General features: G+C 44.8%; 2 protein-coding genes across 7 annotated transcripts; one reads left to right on the forward strand and one right to left on the reverse strand.

Moving 5' to 3' along the window:
- The first annotated feature begins 594 nt into the window (after positions 1 to 594).
- On the forward strand, positions 595 to 17,492 carry si:ch1073-335m2.2 (msx2-interacting protein). 2 transcript variants are annotated; one of them, XM_068712012.1, is made up of 15 exons: positions 595 to 847; positions 2,111 to 2,425; positions 5,587 to 6,063; positions 6,182 to 6,336; positions 6,612 to 6,812; positions 6,990 to 7,141; positions 7,225 to 7,350; positions 7,460 to 7,573; positions 7,663 to 7,776; positions 7,876 to 7,976; positions 8,235 to 15,507; positions 15,673 to 15,741; positions 15,849 to 16,043; positions 16,137 to 16,295; positions 16,400 to 17,492. In XM_068712012.1, exons 1-15 carry the CDS (start codon positions 765 to 767, stop codon positions 16,529 to 16,531), a joined length of 9,666 nt encoding a protein of 3,221 aa, XP_068568113.1. In that variant the 5' UTR covers positions 595 to 764; the 3' UTR covers positions 16,532 to 17,492. The 2 variants fall into 2 exon arrangements, with proteins under 2 accessions (XP_068568113.1, XP_068568114.1); XM_068712013.1 differs by having other exon boundaries at positions 6,996 to 7,141.
- prkar2ab (protein kinase, cAMP-dependent, regulatory, type II, alpha, B) lies at positions 17,492 to 21,163 on the reverse strand. Of its 5 annotated transcripts, none has more exons than XM_068712019.1 (11): positions 20,945 to 21,163; positions 20,875 to 20,905; positions 20,464 to 20,499; positions 20,233 to 20,372; positions 19,555 to 19,661; positions 19,309 to 19,462; positions 19,103 to 19,204; positions 18,918 to 18,992; positions 18,758 to 18,823; positions 18,474 to 18,612; positions 17,492 to 18,199 (listed from the first exon to the last, which is right to left on the reverse strand). In XM_068712019.1, exons 1-11 carry the CDS (start codon positions 21,161 to 21,163, stop codon positions 18,084 to 18,086), a joined length of 1,185 nt encoding a protein of 394 aa, XP_068568120.1. In that variant the 3' UTR covers positions 17,492 to 18,083. The 5 variants fall into 5 exon arrangements, with proteins under 5 accessions (XP_068568120.1, XP_068568119.1, XP_068568122.1 ...); XM_068712018.1 differs by having other exon boundaries at positions 20,875 to 20,908; XM_068712021.1 differs by having other exon boundaries at positions 20,317 to 20,372; positions 20,464 to 20,497; positions 20,879 to 21,163.
- Between the last annotated feature and the right edge of the window lie 402 nt (positions 21,164 to 21,565).

Consider the following 21,565-nt stretch of genomic DNA (forward strand, 5'->3'; position numbering starts at 1 on the left):
ACGTTTTTTATTCACCACACTTTATTTACTGTGTACATATTGCAAGCTTTTCTATTTGGTCTTTACAGTAGGACTATTTAGAAAGTTAATAAAAGCACCCCCCTGATCATTTAATACACTTTATTCATTACATACATTTTATAATTTATTAATTGAAAAATAGTGGTCGAAAGATTGGCATTAAGCCTAGTTTTAGCCCTTGTTTTCGCTTATGCACCTGCTAGGGTACCATTGACTGGGTTGCAATAATCAGCAGCCCTCAGCCTTTATTCAACTTTAAAGGAATAGTTCAACTTGTATCGAATGATTTAAAGTTAAGCTTTTATCCAACACGGGCACGTTACGTGATGCTTGGATCTCCTTTTCTGTAACTGGGATCTATTTTAATCAATAACATTGATTACATGCAGGAAAAAAAAGCGAGTGACTCCGCGGACAAATACTGCTCGCGGGCTGCATGCAGTTCGTTCTTTAAGAAGAAATCCGCGTGCTCAATGTTGTGTGCATTCGTAACTGTCAAGCACGCGCTGCACATGAGCCCGGGGCCGCGCAGCTCGCACCCAAAACCACCAGGAGCGAGTCTCACGCGCGTCCACGTGCATGGATCGAGGACGCATCAGCTAAAGCTAAACGGGCAGCAGGCTACAGGCCCAGATTATTCACGGAGTCCCCCGTCGTTCATTTTGTTCAGGCGGACCTCCGACCGGCAGGGATTAGAAACGTGCATGATCATATGAGTGTGAAGGGGGGAAGAATAGCGCAAGATGGTTCGGGAAACCAGACACCTTTGGGTGGGAAATTTACCCGAACATGTTCGAGAGGAGAAGATTGTGGAGCATTTTAAACGGTAGGTTACGCAAGAGGGATCCTCCGTTGGCCAAGCAGCGCGCGCTAGCTTCAGGACTAACGTTAGCTAGTTGCAACAGTCAGCCTGCGACTAATGCTAACACAGCTAACGTTAGCATTTCTTAAGTTTTACAAGTCGGGGTTTCCTATGTGATATCCGCGCTATGTTGCAGCACAGCTATATTTGTTGAACTGGGATTTTTGGCATGGAACCACTCAAGTGTAAATGTTTACCGTTATTAGAAATTGGCTAACTTTTGCTAAACCCAGTAGGCAAATAGCTCGGTTTTTTAGCCACCGAGCTACCACCCAACCAACCATTTTGTGGGAAGTCGAGACGTTTACATGATCAGTACGAGCTCAAAAGGCAGCTAACGTTAGCTGGACAGCAGGTCAAATAACATGAGATGACTTGTGCTATTTTAGCCGGTGGGAACGTGCGACTCGTAACGTTGTTCCTCCGATCAACCATGTTTGAGAAATTATTAAAATGTGAAGAATCAAAAAAATCTGCGGCGATCAATAAACTCACCGAGCTTGATAACGAATGTTAGCAAGTTGTTGATCAGCTCGTCGTCGGTAGCCATCACCATTGCTTACTTAAACTTGGCTCACGAACGCCGTGTTGTTTTCAAATAGGACAATTTGCATGTAAATTGCAAATTAGGTTTTGCTCCCCATAGCTAGTGACCGAGTGCTTGAATACAAAGCGAGCTAAAGGCAGAGACGTGTATGCTTCCCATTGTTTGTAGTAAGTAATTTAAAACCATATAGGCTAATGGTATGTCTTAATCGTTTTTGCTACGTTATGTAATGGCCCCTCATCACGCTCACATGCAACACAACACACGGTAACATTACAGCTAGTCATAGTTTACGGGACCCACTGTGGTACAGCGTTATTAGCTAGGGGTCTCGTGCCTTTTTATAGTTGTTAAACACTGATATTTAACGTGTTTTGGTTTGTTTAGAAACCATAACACTCTCAACAACACTTGTAACATGAAGTGTAGTCATGAGCATAACAACTGCAGACACTGCTTGAGAGGCTGCCTAAAGGTCAGACAGTTTTTTTTTGCTGTTAGGTGGTCGAAAAGGAAACTTTAATGTCAAGTTACTTTGGTAATCTGAGGTAAATAATGACCGTTTGCTTTTAGTACCACTTTTACCAGGCTCTGGCATGCAGAGAACCGGCTACAGTTTCTCTCCTCTTCTCCGGTGCATATGTCATTTCCTCTTTTTGTTTTCCTTGTGATTTCCACAGGTATGGGCGTGTGGAAAGTGTCAAAGTCCTGCGGAAGCGAGGGTCAGAGGGTGGCGTCGCAGCCTTTGTGGATTTTGTGGATATCAAAAGTGCGCAGAAGGCTCACAACGCTGTCAACAAGATGGGAGACAGGGACCTTCGGACTGACTACAATGAACCCGGGTCAGTCCCTAGTGCTGTCCGGGGCCTTGAAGACAGCTCACCCTCGAGCAGTCGAGACGTTACAGGATTCACTAGGGCAACAGTTGGTCCAGTGTTTGGCCCACCTGTTTCCCTTCACACCAGAGAGGGACGTTATGAACGGAGAATAGATGGGTAAGTGGACACGGCCTCCCCATACAATCCAGGGGAATCTAGGTATTGGATAGGTGTAAAACCGTAACACATAGTGGGGTTATGTGTGAGGAATAGATGCCTCAAGGGGGTTGCACAAAGGTAATTAGGGATCGTTCCACTTTTCATCATAATTGACTCGCCTTTCCCGTGGGATCTAATTAAATTAACTACACATTATCATTTGGTAAGTTAACTATAATTCAAGGTTTGACATCTGGTTTGGATATTACATCTGTGAGGAATATCCTGGTGAGTTTTGGATTTATTACATTTTGTGGGGAACTACCGTGGGGATCTTTTGGATACTTTTCAAACATTTTCCTCCTAAATATGGGATCTAACCTCGATTTTACTTGGAATCGCTTGAAAGTGGAAGTAAATCCCTATTATAAAGGATGTACTTTTCTTTGAAGAATCTAGTCAGGTAATATATCATTATGTCGAGGATCTCCCATCTCGCGTGGTCAGTTTTTTTTCCCCCTCTTGGCTACTGGCGATGGATGGACTAATTTTACAATTTTTTTTTTTTTTGCATCTGCGGATACAGCTTGTTCTGGATTAAAGTTTTCAACAAGCGGATGGAAGAACTTCACATTTTGTTACACGTCACGAGAGAAAGACCGATGTAGTGCATATATTCTAGGCTATCTCAGTCGTTTTTAGGGTGAGATTAACTACATACGTTAACCAGTTTATGTCCCAAATACGGAAGCTATTACAAGAAGACTTTGCAAGAAACACGGGAGGATCCGAAACGACAAGATTGTGGAGCTATTCTTGTTTAGGATTGATGGCCATGAAGACGCACGAAGACAGCATAGTTGGGAATGTACCCTCCTGGATGTACGCACATCCATGTTGGATGTACTGATGTGGGCCCTAGTATGGATAGGTGTAGCAACCGTTTATCTGGATTACCCGTGTGTGGATGTAGCTGTGTCAGGCCTCAGCTCGATGAGGAGAAGAGCACTTTAGAGTATGTTAAAGAGAGCTGAAGACAACCCCCTTTTTTTTTTTTAAAGTAACTTGAAATGTTACTGCCAAAAGATGAAGCCCTCCAGTACGTACGTCCCCCATAAGATCCTTGGATTGTGGAATTAAGATGCCTGTGTGCCCACGAGGAGTTTATATGCTGTGATCGTAGTGTCTGCCAGTCTACACGCTTGTATGATTTTAAACTACTTGATATTGTCGGGTGGAACGACGTAACGTTTTGGAACTTACTGACATACAAGACAAGATTGATCCAGTTGGATGTATCTTCCATTTGAGCACCAACTTACTCTATAGTCAACCTGGAATTCCCTGAGTTACCCTGAAGTTCATCATATTTTTTTTTTTTTTTAAATCCATATTTATTTATTACGGTCTTTATATTACTGTAGTTCTTTTTTTTTTTTAAAAACACATGTCCAGAAATCCATAAAGAGGTCCATTTCTGTGATTGTTTTGTTTTTTCCTTTTTCCATCCAGTGAAGAGAATTAAGTAGCCTAACTGTGGATTATACATCAACAACCTACTGGCCTGGTGCTCCACAGTATTTGAAGATAACGTGCAGTGCGATTCAAGAGAAGCGTTTTTGCCTAATTAGATCAATTGATTTTTCCCCTTGGTTTTTTATTCGGGCTCTCACATTCTGATCCACCTAGAATTTATTTGGATTAGTTTCGGTTACTTCTTTCCAAAAAGGTTGGTATTGCTCTGCCCTCTGCATATTTTCTTTCTCTAACATTCCTTAGTGCTTTGTCTAATATTAGGTTTTGCACTGCTTTTAGGGAAAAGATTGATTTGATGCAATAGAGGAGAACATCTGTTTTTATAAAATGCATATATAATACATATATGTAATTGTCATTTCTTTATGCAAGTGCCTCTTTTTTTTTTTCCCAGCATCACATAAATACTACAGAGTATTATTTTCACATTTAAGTACATCTATCTGAACTGCATGGCATTTTTAAATTCCAGTACCACTGAACTCCTTGGTAGGAGAATTGTACGGTTGAATATTGAAAAGAAATGTTTCATTTTTAATATTTTCTTTTTCTTACCAGCAATAGTTCATGAACAGTCAACCTCTGAAATCAGCTCCCCTGGACACCCAGAGCAGCCAAAATGTGCTTAATGTTACTGCAAATGAAAGATACTAAGAACAGCATTTCAACGTTAATTCAGCTTAATTATGTGTTTATTTGAGTAGATCTTCATAATGAAGCGTCTGGGGCGGCTTTGTTTCACGTGACTGTTTATGAATTGACAGTATAGAAAAGTGTGCTTGTTGGCTGTCAGAAAATGAAATGTAACTTTAGGCTGCTGACAGTTTAGCAGCGCCACAAAAGTAAAGTCAATCTTATGGATATAAGCCCAATATCACACGTTTGCCTCAAAAGGCTCTACTATCGGTACAGCACACGGCACCCTGTATCTGTTCTAGTGTTTACAGACGGTGCCGGCATACGATAGGTTCACCCCATTATGTCACATCTTAATGAATCAAATAGTTTGACCTGTTTATTGTGTTGCGAGGAATTCTTTTTCTAATCATTGGAGATGCTCCTCTAGTGCTGAAAAATGAGAAAACAAATATTTATCAGAAGTTACATGAATGGAAAAATATGCAACTTTTTGTTGTGAAACTTGTGACTGAAAAGTTAAAAAGCAGTTACTGTGAGGAACTTTGAATTGGTTATGAAACGGTCAATTTAACACTTAATAAACGAGACCAGCCCGCCACGGACCGACCCAGATCCGGCCACGCTGCTGCCTTCCACCAGCAGTCGGAAGTGACTGAAAGTGAAAGTTCCTCGTAGTAACTTTTATCACAGTTGAGCACTTCTGTTTTCTTAGTTGATCAGCTGGAACCCAATAGAGGGGGGATCAGTGACCAAACATGTACAGAGACAGACTCATACATGTTGCTCTTTGGATCTCTACATTATTAAGTGTCGAGCTGCACAACTGATCTGGCCTCCTCTCAGCTGTGTCCTTGCTGTACCGACCATTTAGATCGCTGTTGTGCTCTTAAATGTCAAATATTTGAATAGGAAATTGTTGTTTTGTTTCTTGACTTTTTTTTCTCCCCCCGACATTCTCATAGTAATTCCCTTTTCCCCGTCTCTACCCTGTTCTTATTTCACAGTAGCTCAGAAAGCCGTGAGCGTGCGTACGACCACAGCCCGTACGGACACCATGAGCGCAGCGGCACTTTCGAAAGACAGCGTCACTACAACGCTGATTATTACCGCGATCGCTCCATGTTTGCTGCCGCTGGCCCGGGGAGCAGCGCTATCGGGGGGAGCTTTGAGGCGACAGACCCGCATTTTGACTCTAGAATTCGAGACCCTTTTACTCTGACTAACTCTACACGACGTGACCTGTACAGAGATGACAGAGGACGACGGGTCGATAGAACCTACCATCACCGTCGGAGCCGGTCATCTCATTCCTCGCAGTCGAGGCACCCATCCCCGCAACGGACCACGGGACAAACCCCCAAAACGCCTCATTCCCCGAAAAGAGCTCCTTTGTCCCCCGGGAGAGGTCCACGATCTCGATCCCACAGCAGGTCCTCGAGCTCCGATTCCGTCAGCAGCACCAGCAGCACGGGCAGCGGCAGGTGTGACATTTTACGTTACGATATTAAAGCTTCATGGGAAACATGAACGGGTGTCAACAAATTCTATTCAAAATCGGACCGCCATGTGTCTAATCGTTGTTCTTCTTTGTGACGTCAGCGATTCAAACAGCAGCTCCAGTGATGGTTCTCGGGCGCACTCCGTCCAGTCCTCAGCTACCCACGCCCCGACTCAGTCTTCTATGGGGCTCGACTCAGATGAGCCACGCAGAAGCTTCGGAATTAAAGTGCAAAACCTACCAGTGCGCTCCACAGGTGAGTTTCTACATGTCAGGCTCTTTCATAGAGTCATAGCAATAACCATTTTCACTTTTCACACTCGCTCAGAAGCATCAATAAACTGTCACGTGACCTGAAAGGGCTAGAGGATGCCATCTTAGCCATAAATTGGAACTTGGAAACATAAGTGCACACATCATAATGTAGATAAAACAAGAGGCTAAATGTGATACAACGGTACAGGTTTTCAGTACTCCTTTTGAAGATAAACATTGGATAGTAATCTTTTTTTTTTCTTAATCCGTCCACAGACACAAGTTTAAAAGATGGACTTTTCCATGAATTCAAGAAACACGGGAAAGTGACCTCAGTGCAGATCCATGGAGCTTCAGAAGACCGCTATGGTTTGGTGTTCTTCAGGCAACAAGAGGACCAAGAGAAAGCCCTCACTGTCTCCAAAGGAAAGCTGTTCTTTGGCATGCTCATTGAAGTCACGGCCTGGAATGGCCCAGGTAATTAACAACAAATATACAAAACGGCATTGCGATGAACACTTGGTGCCAACAAATTAATTCAGAAAACATCATTACATAAAACTGGTGTGTTTTTGTGCCGATGTTGGAGAATGTGAGCTCGACATTTAGCAGCACGTCGGTCCTGTTAATGATGAACCTCGTGCTTCCCCTCAGAAACAGAGAGCGAAAATGAGTTCAGGCCCTTGGATGGGCGGATAGATGAGTTCCACCCAAAGGCCACAAGGACACTGTTTATAGGCAACCTCGAGAAGACCACCAGTTACCAACAACTCCTTGACATTTTTCAACGCTTTGGAGAAATTGTGGTACGCTACCATCTCACTGTACTGTAAATTGGTACGGTTTTACATTTGATACGGGTTTCTAATTGTTGTCTTTTCCCCTCAAGGACATTGACATCAAGAAAGTGAATGGAGTTCCCCAGTATGCCTTCGTGCAGTACTCTGATATTGCCAGTGTCTGCAAGGCCATTAAGAAGATGGATGGAGAGTATCTGGGAAGCAACAGACTAAAGGTACGTGTTTTTTTACAGTTAACAAAAGTATAATTTCTGCTCCGAGTAGGTTTTCAATCTAATGTTTTCTGTGTGTGTAACATAGCTGTTGTTCCCCTTCTCTTTGAAGCTTGGGTTTGGGAAGAGTATGCCCACTACGTGCGTTTGGCTCGATGGTTTAGCAACCAGCGTCACAGAGCAATACCTCACACGGCATTTCTGCCGCTATGGACATGTAGTCAAGGTAAGGTGTTCTATTTTCTCTTGCTTAAGGTTTAATGCTCTATAGTTTTTTTTCAAAACTGTAAATGTATGGTTTTGTCCTTCTTTTAGGTTGTGTTTGATAGATTGAAAGGGATGGCCCTCATCTTGTACAACAACACAGATTTTGCTCAGGCAGCTGTGAGGGAGACCAAAGGTTGGAAGATCGGTGGCAATAAAATAAAGGTAAACCCTAACAATTATTGAGTTTGTTAGTGAAACGTAATTTTTCAAGCGTTATATGTATTTGTGGACAGCTTATTTATTTTATTTTATTTATTAAAGGTGGATTTTGCAAGTCAAGAGAGTCAGATGGCATTCTACCGATCTATGCAGGCGTCTGGTCAAGAGATTAGAGACATCTATGAAATCCCTGCTGAACGACGGTAAATTTCCCATAGTTTGAATTGCATGCATGAGATAATTTTTGAAATGTCAGAAATTTGTCAATTGATACGATTGCTATTTTAAACCGTTCTTTCAAATTGATAAATATGTAAAGTGAAAATCTTTAGAATAACAACTCCGCAGCAAAATATTTTAGCCCTTCGTCTTAATCTGAAAGTGACGGTGCTACTTTATGACAAGATACATTATTTAGTTTAACAAATGTCATTGCTTGTCTCTTCCTATTCACTCTACAGAGAGGAGCGCAGACCTCCATACCATGAATTTACTGCAGAACGGGCGTACTATGAGAATATACGAACCCCTGGCATCTATCCAGAGGAAGCTCGAAGAGACTTCGCTGCTCGCAGCAGAGAACGTTTTCCTGAACTGGAACACTATCAAGGGGAACACTTTGACCCACGTTATCATGAAGACCCAAGAGACTACCGGGATTACAGAGACCCCTTTGAGCAAGACATCCGAAAATACACATATATTCAAAGAGAGCGAGAAAGAGAGCGGGAACGTTTTGAGGCGGACCGCAGCAGGTGGAGCCCTTCCCATCCGAGGCGACCTGTCACTCCTACAGTATCGCCTTCACCATCTGAGCGCGCTCCCAGAGACGCAGAACGGAGGGTTTACAGCCAGTCCTCTGAGCGAAGTGGTAGCGTGAGTTCAATGTCGCCGCCACACTTTGATAAATCTGAGAAGACCCTCCTGGAACTTGCCACGAAGAGTGATAAGAGCAGCCAACCAGATCGTGTGCCAGGTGCTGAGAAAACCAAACGTGCAAAACGAAAAGAGAAAGGTGACAAAGACAAAGCTGAGAAGATTAAATCAAGGAAAGCAAAGGGGCAATCCCCATCCAATCCACTACCTGAACCAGAGCTCGAGACAAGTTTTGATGGAGGGTCTGGAAGTCGAAGGGGATCAGACCTGGATGCTCATGAGAAGCAGAAAAGCAAAGGGGATGGTGAGTCTCTTACTGGAAATCAGCCGTCAACGGCTCATCATGACTCTGTAAAAAGTGAAAGATCTGAACCGAGTAAAGGTGAGAATTCAGACTTGGATGGAAAAAACAGACTCAAGAAACATCTAAAGCCTGATGTTGGAAGTGATGGGAAAGATTCATCCGTGGATTCAGATCGCCTTGCTGCAAGAAAAAGGCGCTTTGCCGATTCCGGTGGCAGGACTATTCGTCAGAAAAGAAGCAGGCATGAGGAGGAGGATGTTTTTCCCTCCCCTGACTTTGGTGCTAGCGCTACATATTCGAAAGAGTCGGACACTGACAAAAACAAAGATTCACAACGAAGAGATTCAAGACTCAAAGCTGAAAAAAGTGGCACTCAGAAGGATGGTCAAGAGGACCTTAGGGGGCAAAGAGAGAAGTCGGAGGGTTCTTTGGATCCGCTGGAGTCAAAACGACATCCAGGGCACACATCATCCCGAAGGTTTTCCCATGAGGGGATTCCAGACCAGAGCAGTATAAGAGAGCAAGAACACCTCGCTGCTTTCAAATTTGGTGCTCCGAATGCCGACTCTGACAAAAGCGGCAAAAGGGAAGACTATGTTGATATTGACCTCTCTCAGAGTTACCGCAAGCAAATGGAGCAAAATAGACGGTTGCACCAGCAGCAACAGCAGCGTGAGTCTGACAAATCTGACAAACCAGGAAGTCCTCAGGGAAGTGAAGCAGAGGACTTGGAACATCGCAGTCTTGTGCATGATGTTGGTAAACCACCTGAGGATGTCACAGATAATTTCCCATCTCACAAACTAAAGAAACTAGACCAGTTTGAGACTGACCCAGCAATTAAGAGGGAGCGTGTCTACAGGAGCTTTAGACAAAAGAGTGAAGATCCGGACTGGAACAACATCGCCTCTCCAGGACATCAGCACTTCCCTCTCCATGTGGATGAGGACTTCGTGGACCCTTCTCAGAAAGAGTTAAGTCGAAATGAGGAAAAGATTCACCCAGATCTGGAGCTATTGGTCAAAAGGACGCATAACACACAGGCAAACAAGCCAAACACTCCTTCTCTTACCGTGGAGGAAGAGCAACAAAAGAGATGGGAGAGCAGAGTTAAACAAGACTTGTTACCTGACCTGAACTTTTCTAGAAGTCTAAGTAAGAACATTCACAATCGCAAGCGTTTGGAATATGGTATTTGGCATGACTTGGAGCCCGGGGAAGTACGATCCGACTCTGAGGAGGACCGAGAGAACAAACCCCACTCTCCCATGCCGTCCACATCTATGCCTTTCACCGAGAGGCCGAGGGTCGACAGGTTTTCAGACCCTAAACTAGCACATCTTGAAAGAAACAAATTCTACTCCTTTGCACTCGATCAAACTATCACACCTGATACAAAGGCTCTGCTCGAACGTGCAAAATCTCTCTCCTCTTCAAGAGAAGATAACTGGTCATTTTTGGATTATGATTCTCACTTTGCAGGTTTACGCAACAGAAAGGATACAGAGAAGGTAGAGTCAGCACCGCGACCTACACCTTCCTGGTACATGAAAAAGAAAAAGATCCGAAGTGGATCTGAAGACAAAGTTGAGGATAGGAAGGAGGAGCCTAAGCCAGAGGAACAGGAACGCCGGGAACTCTTTGCCTCACGCTTCCTTCACAGCCCCGTCTTTGAGCTGGACTCTAGGCGACTTCAACACTTGGAACGCAAACACGAAGAACCTGAACATGCACAGAACCAGCAGCCTGGTCAGCAAGGGACAGTAGATGGTGAACTTGACTCGGGGCCAGTTGTCCTTTTCCATAGTCGTTTTTTGGAACTCACACGACTGCAACAGCAGAAGAATAAACCCCAACCGCTGCAAGAGGCAAAAGTAGAGACGCCGCCCACAGATGAGATTAAAGTGGAAATGGCACCTGTTCAAGAGCAACACGCTTTGCAGTCGCCGGAACCAATGGAATCTATCATGGAGCCGGAAATTAAACCCATCAGTCCTGCTGAAGAGCTGATCTCTGAACCCAGAATCACACCAACTTCTGTAACCCAGTCTGTGGTCAAAGACTTTCCTCCACCAGAAGAGAAATGTGTTGCGTTACTCCGAGCCCCTCTATATACCCCTGTGTCCGTCATAAAGGAAGAGGAAAAAGAAGAGGTGAAAGAAAATGAACCCGTCATACCCATGCACCACCCATTACCTGAGGCACCATCTGATACTGAACCTGCACAAATAGCCGCACCTGAGCCCAGTTTTTCGGTTGATCGATGTAAACTGTCTCCATCTGAAGGGAAATTGGATATTGCTGAGGACGTAAAACCTCTCTGTGTTGAAAAACCATGCCGGCGTGATTCTCATGATGAGTTTGTTAGCATTTCAGAAGCAGAGCTGGATCCAGAGACGACACAACCGGAAGTGCCTGAAGCTACTAGTCCCACACCACCTAGTCCTCTAGAGGAAGAGAAAGAAAGCCACACTGTTTGGAAAGCAGAAGCAGAGCCTGAGGTAGAGAGGAAACTTCAACTTAGTAAATTGCAGATGCCCATTGATAATGACACAAATGACGAGTCAGCCTCGCCTCAGAAAGAGCATAAAACAAAAGAAATGAAAAATAAAAAGTGCAAACAATCACCTGCTCAAGTTGCTCCAGTTCCCGTCATTTCAACACGCAAGAGTGAGCGCATTGACAAAGAGAAGCTGAAACGTGGATCGTCCCCAAGAGCTGAGTCGAGGTCCACAGGCAAATCTCCTATTCATGGATCAGAACCTGATATGTCAGAGCCGGGCATATCGGCAGGCAGAGCAAGACGAAGGAACGTTAAATCGGTGTATGCCACGCCAGTTGAAGATGATGCGCCAGTTCGTTCTGGAAAGGAACCAGAGTCACCGCGCTCTGCGCGAAAGCGAGGTACAGACAAAGATGCAACACAACAACAAAATGTCGAACAGGATCCACCTGCTCCAATCCCTACAAATAAACGGGGCCGTCCTCCCAAGAATCGCAGACAAGGCGATGAGAGTTCAACAGTTAAAGTGGAAAAATCTAAAATGGACAATAAAGATACAGATTCAAATGAATCCGAAGGTGGGGAACGGATTCCAAGAGTGTCAAAAGGAAAAACATCCCCTCATGGCACAAAGAGTTCATTGAATCCAATGTCAACAGTCCTAGGATCTGGACCAACAAGGAAAGGGGACAAAACTGAGGTGGCTGATGAGGATCAGGAAATGGATTTCACAGATGAAGATTCCTTGGCTTTGCAAGATTCATCAAGTTCATGTAAAGAACAACCGACTATAAAAGTTGACCAAAAAGAGGAGAAAGACAAACAAGGGAAGGAATTTGGCAGAAATAAAGATGTTTTCCATGAAAAACCTTGTGAAGGTAAACCAAATGGGGAAGAGACTGATTCCCAAGTCTTAGAAGAGAAACCCACCTTGGAAAAAGACAGGATTGTTAGAGGAAAAACCAAGTTGACAAGGACTCCCAAGTCTCCTATTCTTAAGAACCTCAAAATCAGACTGAATGTGACGGAGGTGAAAGATCTTCTTCAATTGGGAGATGATGAACAAGAAGATTCTTTAAAAAAGTTAAAACCTGGTGACCAGAGTGATCACGTTTCAAAGTGTACTAATGCCGACAAAGGCGGAAAGGAAAATGCCACTTTGGAAAACAAAGAGCTTCTGGAATCGCCCAAAAACTTAATTTCACAGCTGGAATTGGAGCAGGCTCTGAGGAACATTGCTAAACTTACAGATCCAGCTTTTCCAGCAGAACCATCGACGCCACCCGTCCCGCAAACGGAAGTGAAAAGTGAGCCAGAGGAAGAAAAACCTTCCAATCCTGCCAGCGAGACGGAACTCATGGCTGCGATTGACTCCATAACTGCCGAAGATGGTACTGTATCATTAACTCCAGCAGCTCCATCAGCTCCATCGAGGGCAGATGTAGGTTCAGAACCTGAACCAGACTTGATTTTGCCTGCCAAGGAAAATGAACCCGAGACAAATATACCTGCTGTACAGGAGGAGGCCGTCTTATCTGCCACACCCAAAAAGGGCACCAAGGGAAGACCTAGACGATCTAAAGGCCCAAAGCAAGTAAGAAAAGATTCAAAGGAAGGACCTTCAATAAGTGAGGAGTTGACAACTCCTTTAGCAGATAGCCCACCTTCCAGTGTAAAGACTGTTCCTGCAACAACTCCATCAGCAGCAACTGCTGGGGTTATTACTTCTACTACATGGAGGCCAGAACCGGAGCCTTTAGCTGTCAAGGTTTCCGATGTAAACGCAGAGTCAGAGTCATCTTCTGAAGAACCGATTCAACATCTTAAATCTGTTAACCCCCAGTCTAAGAGTCAAATATGCCCAAAGCCTCAACAGGTGCCACCTGACTGCATCTCCCCTTCCCTGTCTCCCCTAGCCAACAGGCCAAATATCAGACCCATTCAAACAAGTAGAATTCCCGTTTCTCCACCAGATTGGCGCCATCAGGCTAACGAGACGGTCTCCTCTTTACCTCTCATGCCGTTGGCGTCCAAGAAAAACCCGCCTTTACCCTCAGACTCCGAGAACATGGATATAGATCATGGCACAAGTGACTTGAGGCAGATTCTTATGAAACATAAAAATATTTCATTGCCAGGCAGTAGTTCTATTCCAAGTAATCTACCCACCCTGCAAGATCAGAACCCCTCTGAAAGTAATACTCAATCAGCTGTTGTGCCAAATAAGTCACCACTATCTGGCAGTGGAATGGCAGCTCATCCAGCTCCGCCCATTGTTCGAGCTCCAGCTTCACTGTCATCTCCTGAGACAAAGTCTGTGATCTCTGTTATTGCGTCCACCGCAACCTCTGTCATCAGTCGTGTTTGCAACCCTCCCGAGCCTGAGGACAAAGTAAACATGAACATTGGAAATCCCTGCGTTGACATGCCTCTACCCAAACCAGCCTATAGGCCCGGCAAAGACGATACTGGATCGTACCATGGACCGCCCGTTGGTGATGGAGGCGGAAGTGCAGCGCGCTTCATTGTCGAAAGCCCTAGTCTTGGTACAGGGTCTTGTCCGGGTCTGAGAGTAAATACTTCTGAAGGAGTGGTAGTATTGAGCCACTCAGGCCAGAAAACAGAGGGACCCCAGAGGATTAGTGCAAAAATAAGTCAGATCCCACAAGCAACAGCAGGTGACATGGAATCTCAGCAGCTGGTGTCCATGCCCCAGATAAAACAGGAAATGTATGGGCATTCTCATTTAGGACTTCAGAAGCAGACGGATCATGTGCATCCTGGTAAGACACAGTCAACTTTGTCTTCTATTAAACAAGAAAGCGCTGGTTTGGAAAAGATGGAATCCACTTACCAGTCTGGACCTCAAGGAGTCGTGAAGCGTCTCACTCAGGGTAACCAGCAAGTAATGAGTTATCACCAAGAGTACATGCCAATAAAACATCAAAAGAAAATGGACGGCGCTGATCCTCACAGTACGGATGGAGCTAAACCGATTTGGACCTCTGCTATAAGTCCTGCAATAAGCCCCCATTTGCCCTCTCCACCTGGCAACCACGTAGGATTTGTTACATCCGCTAGTGACAGAGCGACCTCCCACATCAGTGGGATCAAACAGGAGCCGCGATCCCCTCGCAAGTCGGGTCATCCACACACTCAGTTCACTAAAGTGTCCTCTCCCGTAGGCTCCTCGTCACCTAAGGGCCTACCAGTGATGCTATCTACTGGCCTTCCTGCCATGCAACAGTTCATTACTGGTGTACATCATGCAGAGCAGACGGTTATCATGCAGCCTCACAGTGTGCCTGGAGGCTTGGGACGGATGTCTCCTCACCGCGTCAACCCAATTCCAGTGGGGCATCTTGTCCAGGGAGACGTCCGGGTCAATACTCCCCCTCTCTCTGTGATGAGCTATGGGATGCACAGTGAGCCTCTACCCTCTTGGTCTGGTCCCATGCAGTCACGGCCCACCTCGCCGCAGGCCGTCGGCAGAGACAAGGTTCTCAAGGTGAACCCCGGTTCTTTGAGGGGTTATGATGGGGAGCAGGAAGAACCCAGACGCTTCCACCAGGCCTCAGGAAGACAACCTGCTACACCGTTAAAACCGGAGGCTATGCAGTCCGATCCTCGCGGGCCTCTGCGGAGTAGTGTCCCGCTAGAGACGTACATGGCACAAAGAGATAAACGTGTCCTCCTGCACCAACAGGGAGAACGTTTGGCCACTGACCCTCATTCTGGACACATTCAAGAGACCCTTCCCTCGTCTTCTGCACACGTTCTGCCTAAAGGTGTGTCCGAGAAGGACATAACCATGCCATTGGAGACAAAGAGACCACACTCTCCTCTTCCTAAAGATGGAATGATGGCGATCAGACAAACCGGGCAAGCTATGGCATCTCCCCAGAGAGTTCAGCTAATGCCACCAGGACCTAGTGGCTCATTCCCAGAGTATACTGGGATGTACTCGAACCCAAGAGGCATCCATTCTCAAATACCAGAGACGTCTCCTGTTGGACTTAACCAGCCGCCGCTGACCGTCACACCAACCATGGTGAGTTCACTGCACTTAACACTCCAGTTGAGTAGGTACACCTAGCAGTCTGATATAACAGTCCTGGTTTGTGGTGATGAGCGAGGCCAATAATGCATGCGAATGTGGGTTTATATTTTCATATCGGAGAAACTATTCATGACGCTATTGTCTCGAATTCCTCAGGGTGCGGACCCCCAGACAAAACCCGACGGCAAGATGTCGCAGCCTGTTAATATGGTGCAGCTGCTGACGGTAAGACCAAAACTCATCGGTACAAATTGTGTTCAGGGTTGTGCATCCGAACAAGAGCTGTCTTTCTCCGACATACTTATCTTTGTTTTGTCTCCCATCTTGAACAGAAATACCCTATCGTGTGGCAAGGCCTGCTGGCACTGAAGAACGACACGGCTGCGGTCCAGTTGCATTTTGTGTGCGGCAACAAAGCTCTGGCTCATCGCTCCCTGCCGCTTCAGGAAGGAGGCGCGTTGCTTAGGATTGTCCAGAGAATGAGGCTCGAGGCTTCACAGCTAGAGAGTGTAGCCCGGAGGATGACGGTGCGCATGCTTTTGTCTTACTCCCATTGAGTCATTTTTTCTTTCTTCTGTTTCATTAAATGGATTCTAACATTTACATTGTTCTCCCTACAGGGCGACACCGACTTCTGTCTTCTCCTTGCTTTGCCTTGTGGACGAGATCAAGACGACGTCCTAAACCAAACTCAAGCTCTTAAGGCCGCTTTCATCAACTACTTGCAGGCAAAGTTGGCCGCTGGTATCATTAATATCCCCAACCCAGGTTCCAATCAGGTGAGACGTGATTGCTTGTGTTCAGGTTTTTCCCCAGATGCACGCAAGTTATTGTAATTATAGTATAGTAATTGATTTTTTTTTTTTGTCTTTGTTTTTCCCAGCCTGCCTATGTGCTACAGATCTTCCCACCGTGCGAGTTTTCGGAGAGCCACTTATCTCAGCTGGCCCCCGACCTTCTCAACCGGATCTCCAGCATCTCACCACACCTCATGATTGTCATCACCTCTGTGTAACCGTCACTGCTGGGAACCGTATTATCAATGGCCGTTCTTGCGGATGAGCCTCAGGAAACCAGAGGAATAAGAGAACTTGTTGTTGTTGTTTTGTTTTTTTTTTGTTCCTTGACACAATGGGAATGTGTAGGATGATACCCTATCAACGCTTTTTGTTTTAAGTATATTTTTTTCTTGCGTCACTCCCGTCTGGTGTTTTTTTTGTCCTTCTCAAAAAGAACTCAGAGATGGAACAAACCAGTATCAGTCTTATTTGACCATTTCTCTGCTGTATTTCTATTTATTGGAGTTTTATTTTAATGTTCGAAGATGCTCTGAAGAAAAAAAAAAAAAATAATCAGGATGTTTGATGAACGACGAGTGACTATCTTGGTGGCCTTTTTTTTTTCTTTTCTTTCATCTGTCTTTTATTGATTGTCGTATTCATTTCTTCACAAGGGTGGATCATAGAAGCCTTTGCACCGCGATGGCTAAGACATTTCAACATTGTAATTTTAAATAATTATGTACAGACTTGCCCAGGCTTTCTTTTAGAGGAAGAATTAAGTGTAAAACTACGGAGACCCTGTAGAGGACCATGTTCGTTTAACAGCTCCTTTTAATTCCACCAGCTCTGCTTCTTTTTCTCACAGTACTGAAGCAGTTACATTTTTGCCACCTGCCTTTTTTTCTTTCTTTTTTTTGCATTGAACAAGCTACTTTATGATTGGGGAGTTTTTGAATACAGGACTTGTAAATATTTTAAATATTTAAACTTTGACAATGGAACTTGGACAACTTAACAGAGACTTGAACTCTGGGACAAACCAGAACGCAGAGTGTGATGAAATTTAGATGGAAATCCTTGATTTTTGGGTGTAAATACTTGTAACACAAGAAGGTTGGCAAACTCTCCCGTGGAGTCTGCTGATGGCACTTCATATTTTGTAACTCAAATAAAACAAACTCAAGAAAACTTTAATATTTAAGACATAATCTTTTTTTTTTTTTTTTTTTTTATATGTCATGTTTTATTTGGTAAAAATGTCTTTTATATTTTTATTGAGCTAATTCTCTCTTTAATGCTCGAGACATGCCAGGTATTAAAAACGAGGTTACATTTCATACGACAAAGGTTTACATTCACATCAGAATAAAATAATCCAGCAGTGGTTGACCGGCACAATAACGGCAAATAAATATGAATTCTGTTCAGGTAAACGACTATAAAACAGTTGCATAATCAACTGTTCATCAACAAAAACCAAATTTGGTTTATTTTGTATTTATTGCTTTTGTATAGTTCAGTGTCTGGGGAATACGACTACATGGCTAAAAAAAAACAAGCTGTATAAAGACGTGTGTGTCTCCAGAGGGAGCTGCATGAAATGTGATAAACTGCCTCAAGTGATGTCACTCAGAGTCGGCGTCGGTTGGGTCTGCAGACTACAAATTTGAAAATGAAAACGATCGAACCTCTAACTCGCCTCTCGTCTGTGCTTGAGGATACATTAAGTACCGCACTTAATGTAACCCAAACCTCAAAGTGAGCCGTCGTACGTGTCCCCGTGTTTTAATCTACGCCGGAGCCGAATAGTGCCGCCCGCTGTCCTTCATACTGGGAAATGTTCCTCTTCATGATGTCCATACAGGGTCCCAGCAAACGCTCGAAGGCCTGGATGTCGATTACTGGAAGAAAGTAAATGAAGACGATGTCATCCGGCATGCTTCTGTTTTCCTGTCTTAACAGATTAAGTAGCGTAGAAAAACAGAAATGTATCTGTTGTTTCTGCTACATTCAATTTAAGGCCTGCAGCAGCAACACCACCTTCCTCCTCCTCCTCCTCCTCGTCTTCCTCCATTACTTAACAGGCCGACTACAGTCCCGTTTCCAGTCTCTTTCCCTGAAACCGAGGCGCTGCTACGCCCGACACACAGAGCAACACACACACCGGGGTCTCACCTAAACATTTGGTTTCCCCCACAGCGTACACCGACGCAGCACGAGGTTTGTTGGTGACCAGTGCCAGCTCCCCAAAATACTGCCCTCTAGAGCAGCGAGCCACCTCCACCTCTACGCTGTCCTGCTGGCCGGCCTTCGTCTGCAACAGACGTTTAAAGGGATCTGTGAGTCAGTTAGTACAACAACACTAGACATAAAAACATATTCCATTCACTTAATGGTAAAAAATAACAATCAAATTGACAGATAAGAGGCTAAATAATGAACTAAACTCACACACTCACTTTGCTTTTTATCATTATCTTCACCTCTCCCGATTCCACGATGTAGAAACAGTCGGCCTCCTCCTCCTGCAGGCACAGGAAAGGAGCAGAAACATCGATGGAGTCTAACCCCGTTGTTGATTGACGCACAGACAAAAGCGGCGCACGTCCCAACGCTCACCTGCGTTATCAAGCGCTCTCCATCTTTGAACACTCGGGCTCCCACAACATCCACAATCTTCATCCTCTCAGAGAGCTTGTGAAGAGAAAGTGAAGCGTGATGACGCTACAAATACAAGTATAAGTGTGTGTGTGTGTATATATAGATATATTATCTTATATAGTGTTTGTATTTCTGATACGAACCTCAAGCGACTTCAAAAGAGGAACACACTCGATGAAGGCCTCATATGTCCTCCTCTTCTTCGCGTTGTTTCTAACGATCAGTCTGTGAAATGTGGCTCGATCCTGAGCGCCAAACAAGAACAACACTTTCTGTGTTTTATCGTAGCTTCAATTTGTCTTTTTTTTTTTTTTTTTTGTTCACGATCACGCTGCTTCGCGGGACTCACCAGGCCCCACAGGGCGCCTTCCTGCGTTGCGGCGATGGTAGCGGCCCGCGGCGTGTTGTACATGAGCGCCAGCTCACCAAAACTGCCCTTATTGTCATACTTTCCGACGCACACGCTCACTCCGTCCTTCTGCACGAAAATATCATACACGCCCCTGGAAAGGACGTGACGCACAGACGGGGTAGTAGAAGTCATTATAATATCTACTCATAACATTATACAAACGATTTGAAATCCGTCTCTCACTTCTCTATGACATAGAAGTTGTCTCCATCGTCTCCTTGGTCGATGATGTGCTCCTGAGGTTTGACCAGCACCTCGAACATGCCGTCCAAAACCTCAGAGAACTGCTCCTGGAAGCGAGGAGAGCAACTTTTTAGATATAAGAAATATAAGAGTATAAGATAAGAAACGTATGAGAAACATTTACACATAAGTTAGGCTTTTAAAAATAGCGCGTTACCAAATATTATTGACTGAAAGGCAGCGGCACGCAGAGCAGCGTTTGTTCCAGATGTGCAGAAAAACTCAACGCTGCTTCTCCATGTTTTAGTGACAGTAAGCAGCATTCAGTGCTTTGTTAACCGTGAACCGTCGTTCTGACACACAGGAAGCCCAAGTAAAAATCTGACAGATGCACTTTTGTGTGTGTGTGTTTGTGTTTGTGTACTTGTACATCTATCTCTGTGAGGACCATCTTGAGTTTTACACCTTCAGAGTGAGGACATTTCTGGAAATTGAGGCCTTTTTGTCGGTTCTTCAAAAGCCTTCCTGAGGTTAAAGGTTAAAGGTTGGGGTTAAACATCTAGTGATGGTTAAAGTCAGGGTGAGGAGTCAACGAGTGTTCTCACAAAGCTAGAAGTACAGGGATGTGTATGAAAACCTAACATTACATCTTTTGTCATCATCAACATGCGCGGTTACCTGCTCCAGCGTTTTGAACAGCAGAATGTCTCTGCACGCCTCCTGAAGTCGCCGGCGCTGCTCGTCCGTTTTTGGATGCACAACCCGAGGCTCTGCGTCGTCGTCCTCTTCGTCGTCGGGGTCGTACGCCTCCGCGCAAACTGCCGCGGGACAAACGAGCGAAAACTACTGTACCGTGGTCAATATTCATTAATTGATAATGCAGCACACATATTGTTTCCGGTTACTGACCTGAAGCTCTGCGATTGTATTTGCTGGCGGTGGACTCTGCAGAGAGAGACAGAGACAGAGACAGATGTGGACTTCATGAGTCTATTAAAGCAGAAGGAAGCTCATCATACTTTAGTGTTACAGTTCCTGTGATGTGTGTGATATATTTTTCATATGCAGAGTGAATTCCTTGACTTAACGAGTGTTATTTTTTTTTTTTTGTGCCAGCTTTCTGTTCATGTGGATGTTTGCCTGACTGCGAGCATGTAGGTCAACACTTTCACATGTCTGTCTGAGGACAGTTTCTGTGTCCTTTTGACACCATGAAGCTTTCCCGATTTGAAACACCCACAAAATGTCATTTCTTAAAGTTACATTTTTTTTTTAAATTTGGAAAACATGGAGACACAAAAATGATGTAATACTACTCACTAACAGTGTCTTCTTCCTCCTCCTCCTCCTCCTCCTCCTCCTCCTCCTCCTCCTGCTGCTCTTCCTCCACTTGTTTGGGCTTATTTGACTTTGTGTCAAAAGTGACCCCTTTCCGTGCAGGTCTGGCGCTGCGTTTCTTGGCTCCTTGGTCCTTTCTTTGGCCCTCCAGAATCCGGGTAAAATGCTGCACGGCGAATTCGACCAAGTCCGGCGGCTCGCGGCGCAGCACCTCCACCGCGTAGCCCTGCAGCAGCTCCTTCAGACCGGCCGGTATCTCCACGCCACTCATCGCACAGGTTCAGAGGTCACAGGTCGGAGTTTAAGAACAAATAACCTCAAGTTCAAACATCAAATATGTTTGATGTGAAAATATCTGAAGCATCAAGCTTGTCCCACGGATTTGATGAACACACTTTCTGCACGGAGCAAACTGACTCCCCCCCCCCCCCCCCCCTCCCCCCTCCCCCCTCCAACGTTTCAGCAGCTTATTGATTTCTTTATTTAGCTCGGCCTGTCGGAAAGTATTGACCTGGACTTTTCACATCAGATGTAATGAAAGGCTGCCCGATGGAGTGCGACTCAGAACTTGATGATTTGGCAAATAAAACAACAAGAGACAGAGAAAGAGAGAGATGGAGAGAATAGAGAAAAAGAGAAAGAGAGAGAGAGAGAGAGAGAGATCATCGTGGAC

The sequence above is a fragment of the Cebidichthys violaceus genome, unplaced genomic scaffold (genome assembly GCF_023349555.1).
Source record: "Cebidichthys violaceus isolate CVI_PGR_0920_01 unplaced genomic scaffold, fCebVio1.0.p SCAF_17, whole genome shotgun sequence".
NCBI classification, from domain to species: domain Eukaryota; kingdom Metazoa; phylum Chordata; class Actinopteri; order Perciformes; family Stichaeidae; genus Cebidichthys; species Cebidichthys violaceus.

What these genes read in the sequence shown, in the direction of transcription:
- si:ch1073-335m2.2 (XM_068712012.1), top strand. Translation starts at nt 765, where the DNA reads ATGGTTCGGGAAACCAGACACCTTTGGGTGGGAAATTTACCCGAACAT. An exon ending in TATGAACGGAGAATAGATGG is followed by an intron (nt 2,426 to 5,586) that starts GTAAGTGGACAC and finishes CTTATTTCACAG; the next exon opens with TAGCTCAGAAAGCCGTGAGC. An exon ending in GCTATGGACATGTAGTCAAG is followed by an intron (nt 7,574 to 7,662) that starts GTAAGGTGTTCT and finishes TCCTTCTTTTAG; the next exon opens with GTTGTGTTTGATAGATTGAA.
- prkar2ab (XM_068712016.1), bottom strand. Translation starts at nt 21,163, where the DNA reads ATGAGTGGCGTGGAGATACCGGCCGGTCTGAAGGAGCTGCTGCAGGGC. An exon ending in AGGAGGAGGAAGAAGACACT is followed by an intron (nt 20,498 to 20,878) that starts GTTAGTGAGTAG and finishes CTCTCTGCAGAG; the next exon opens with TCCACCGCCAGCAAATACAA. An exon ending in AGATAATGATAAAAAGCAAA is followed by an intron (nt 18,613 to 18,757) that starts GTGAGTGTGTGA and finishes CGTCTGTTGCAG; the next exon opens with ACGAAGGCCGGCCAGCAGGA.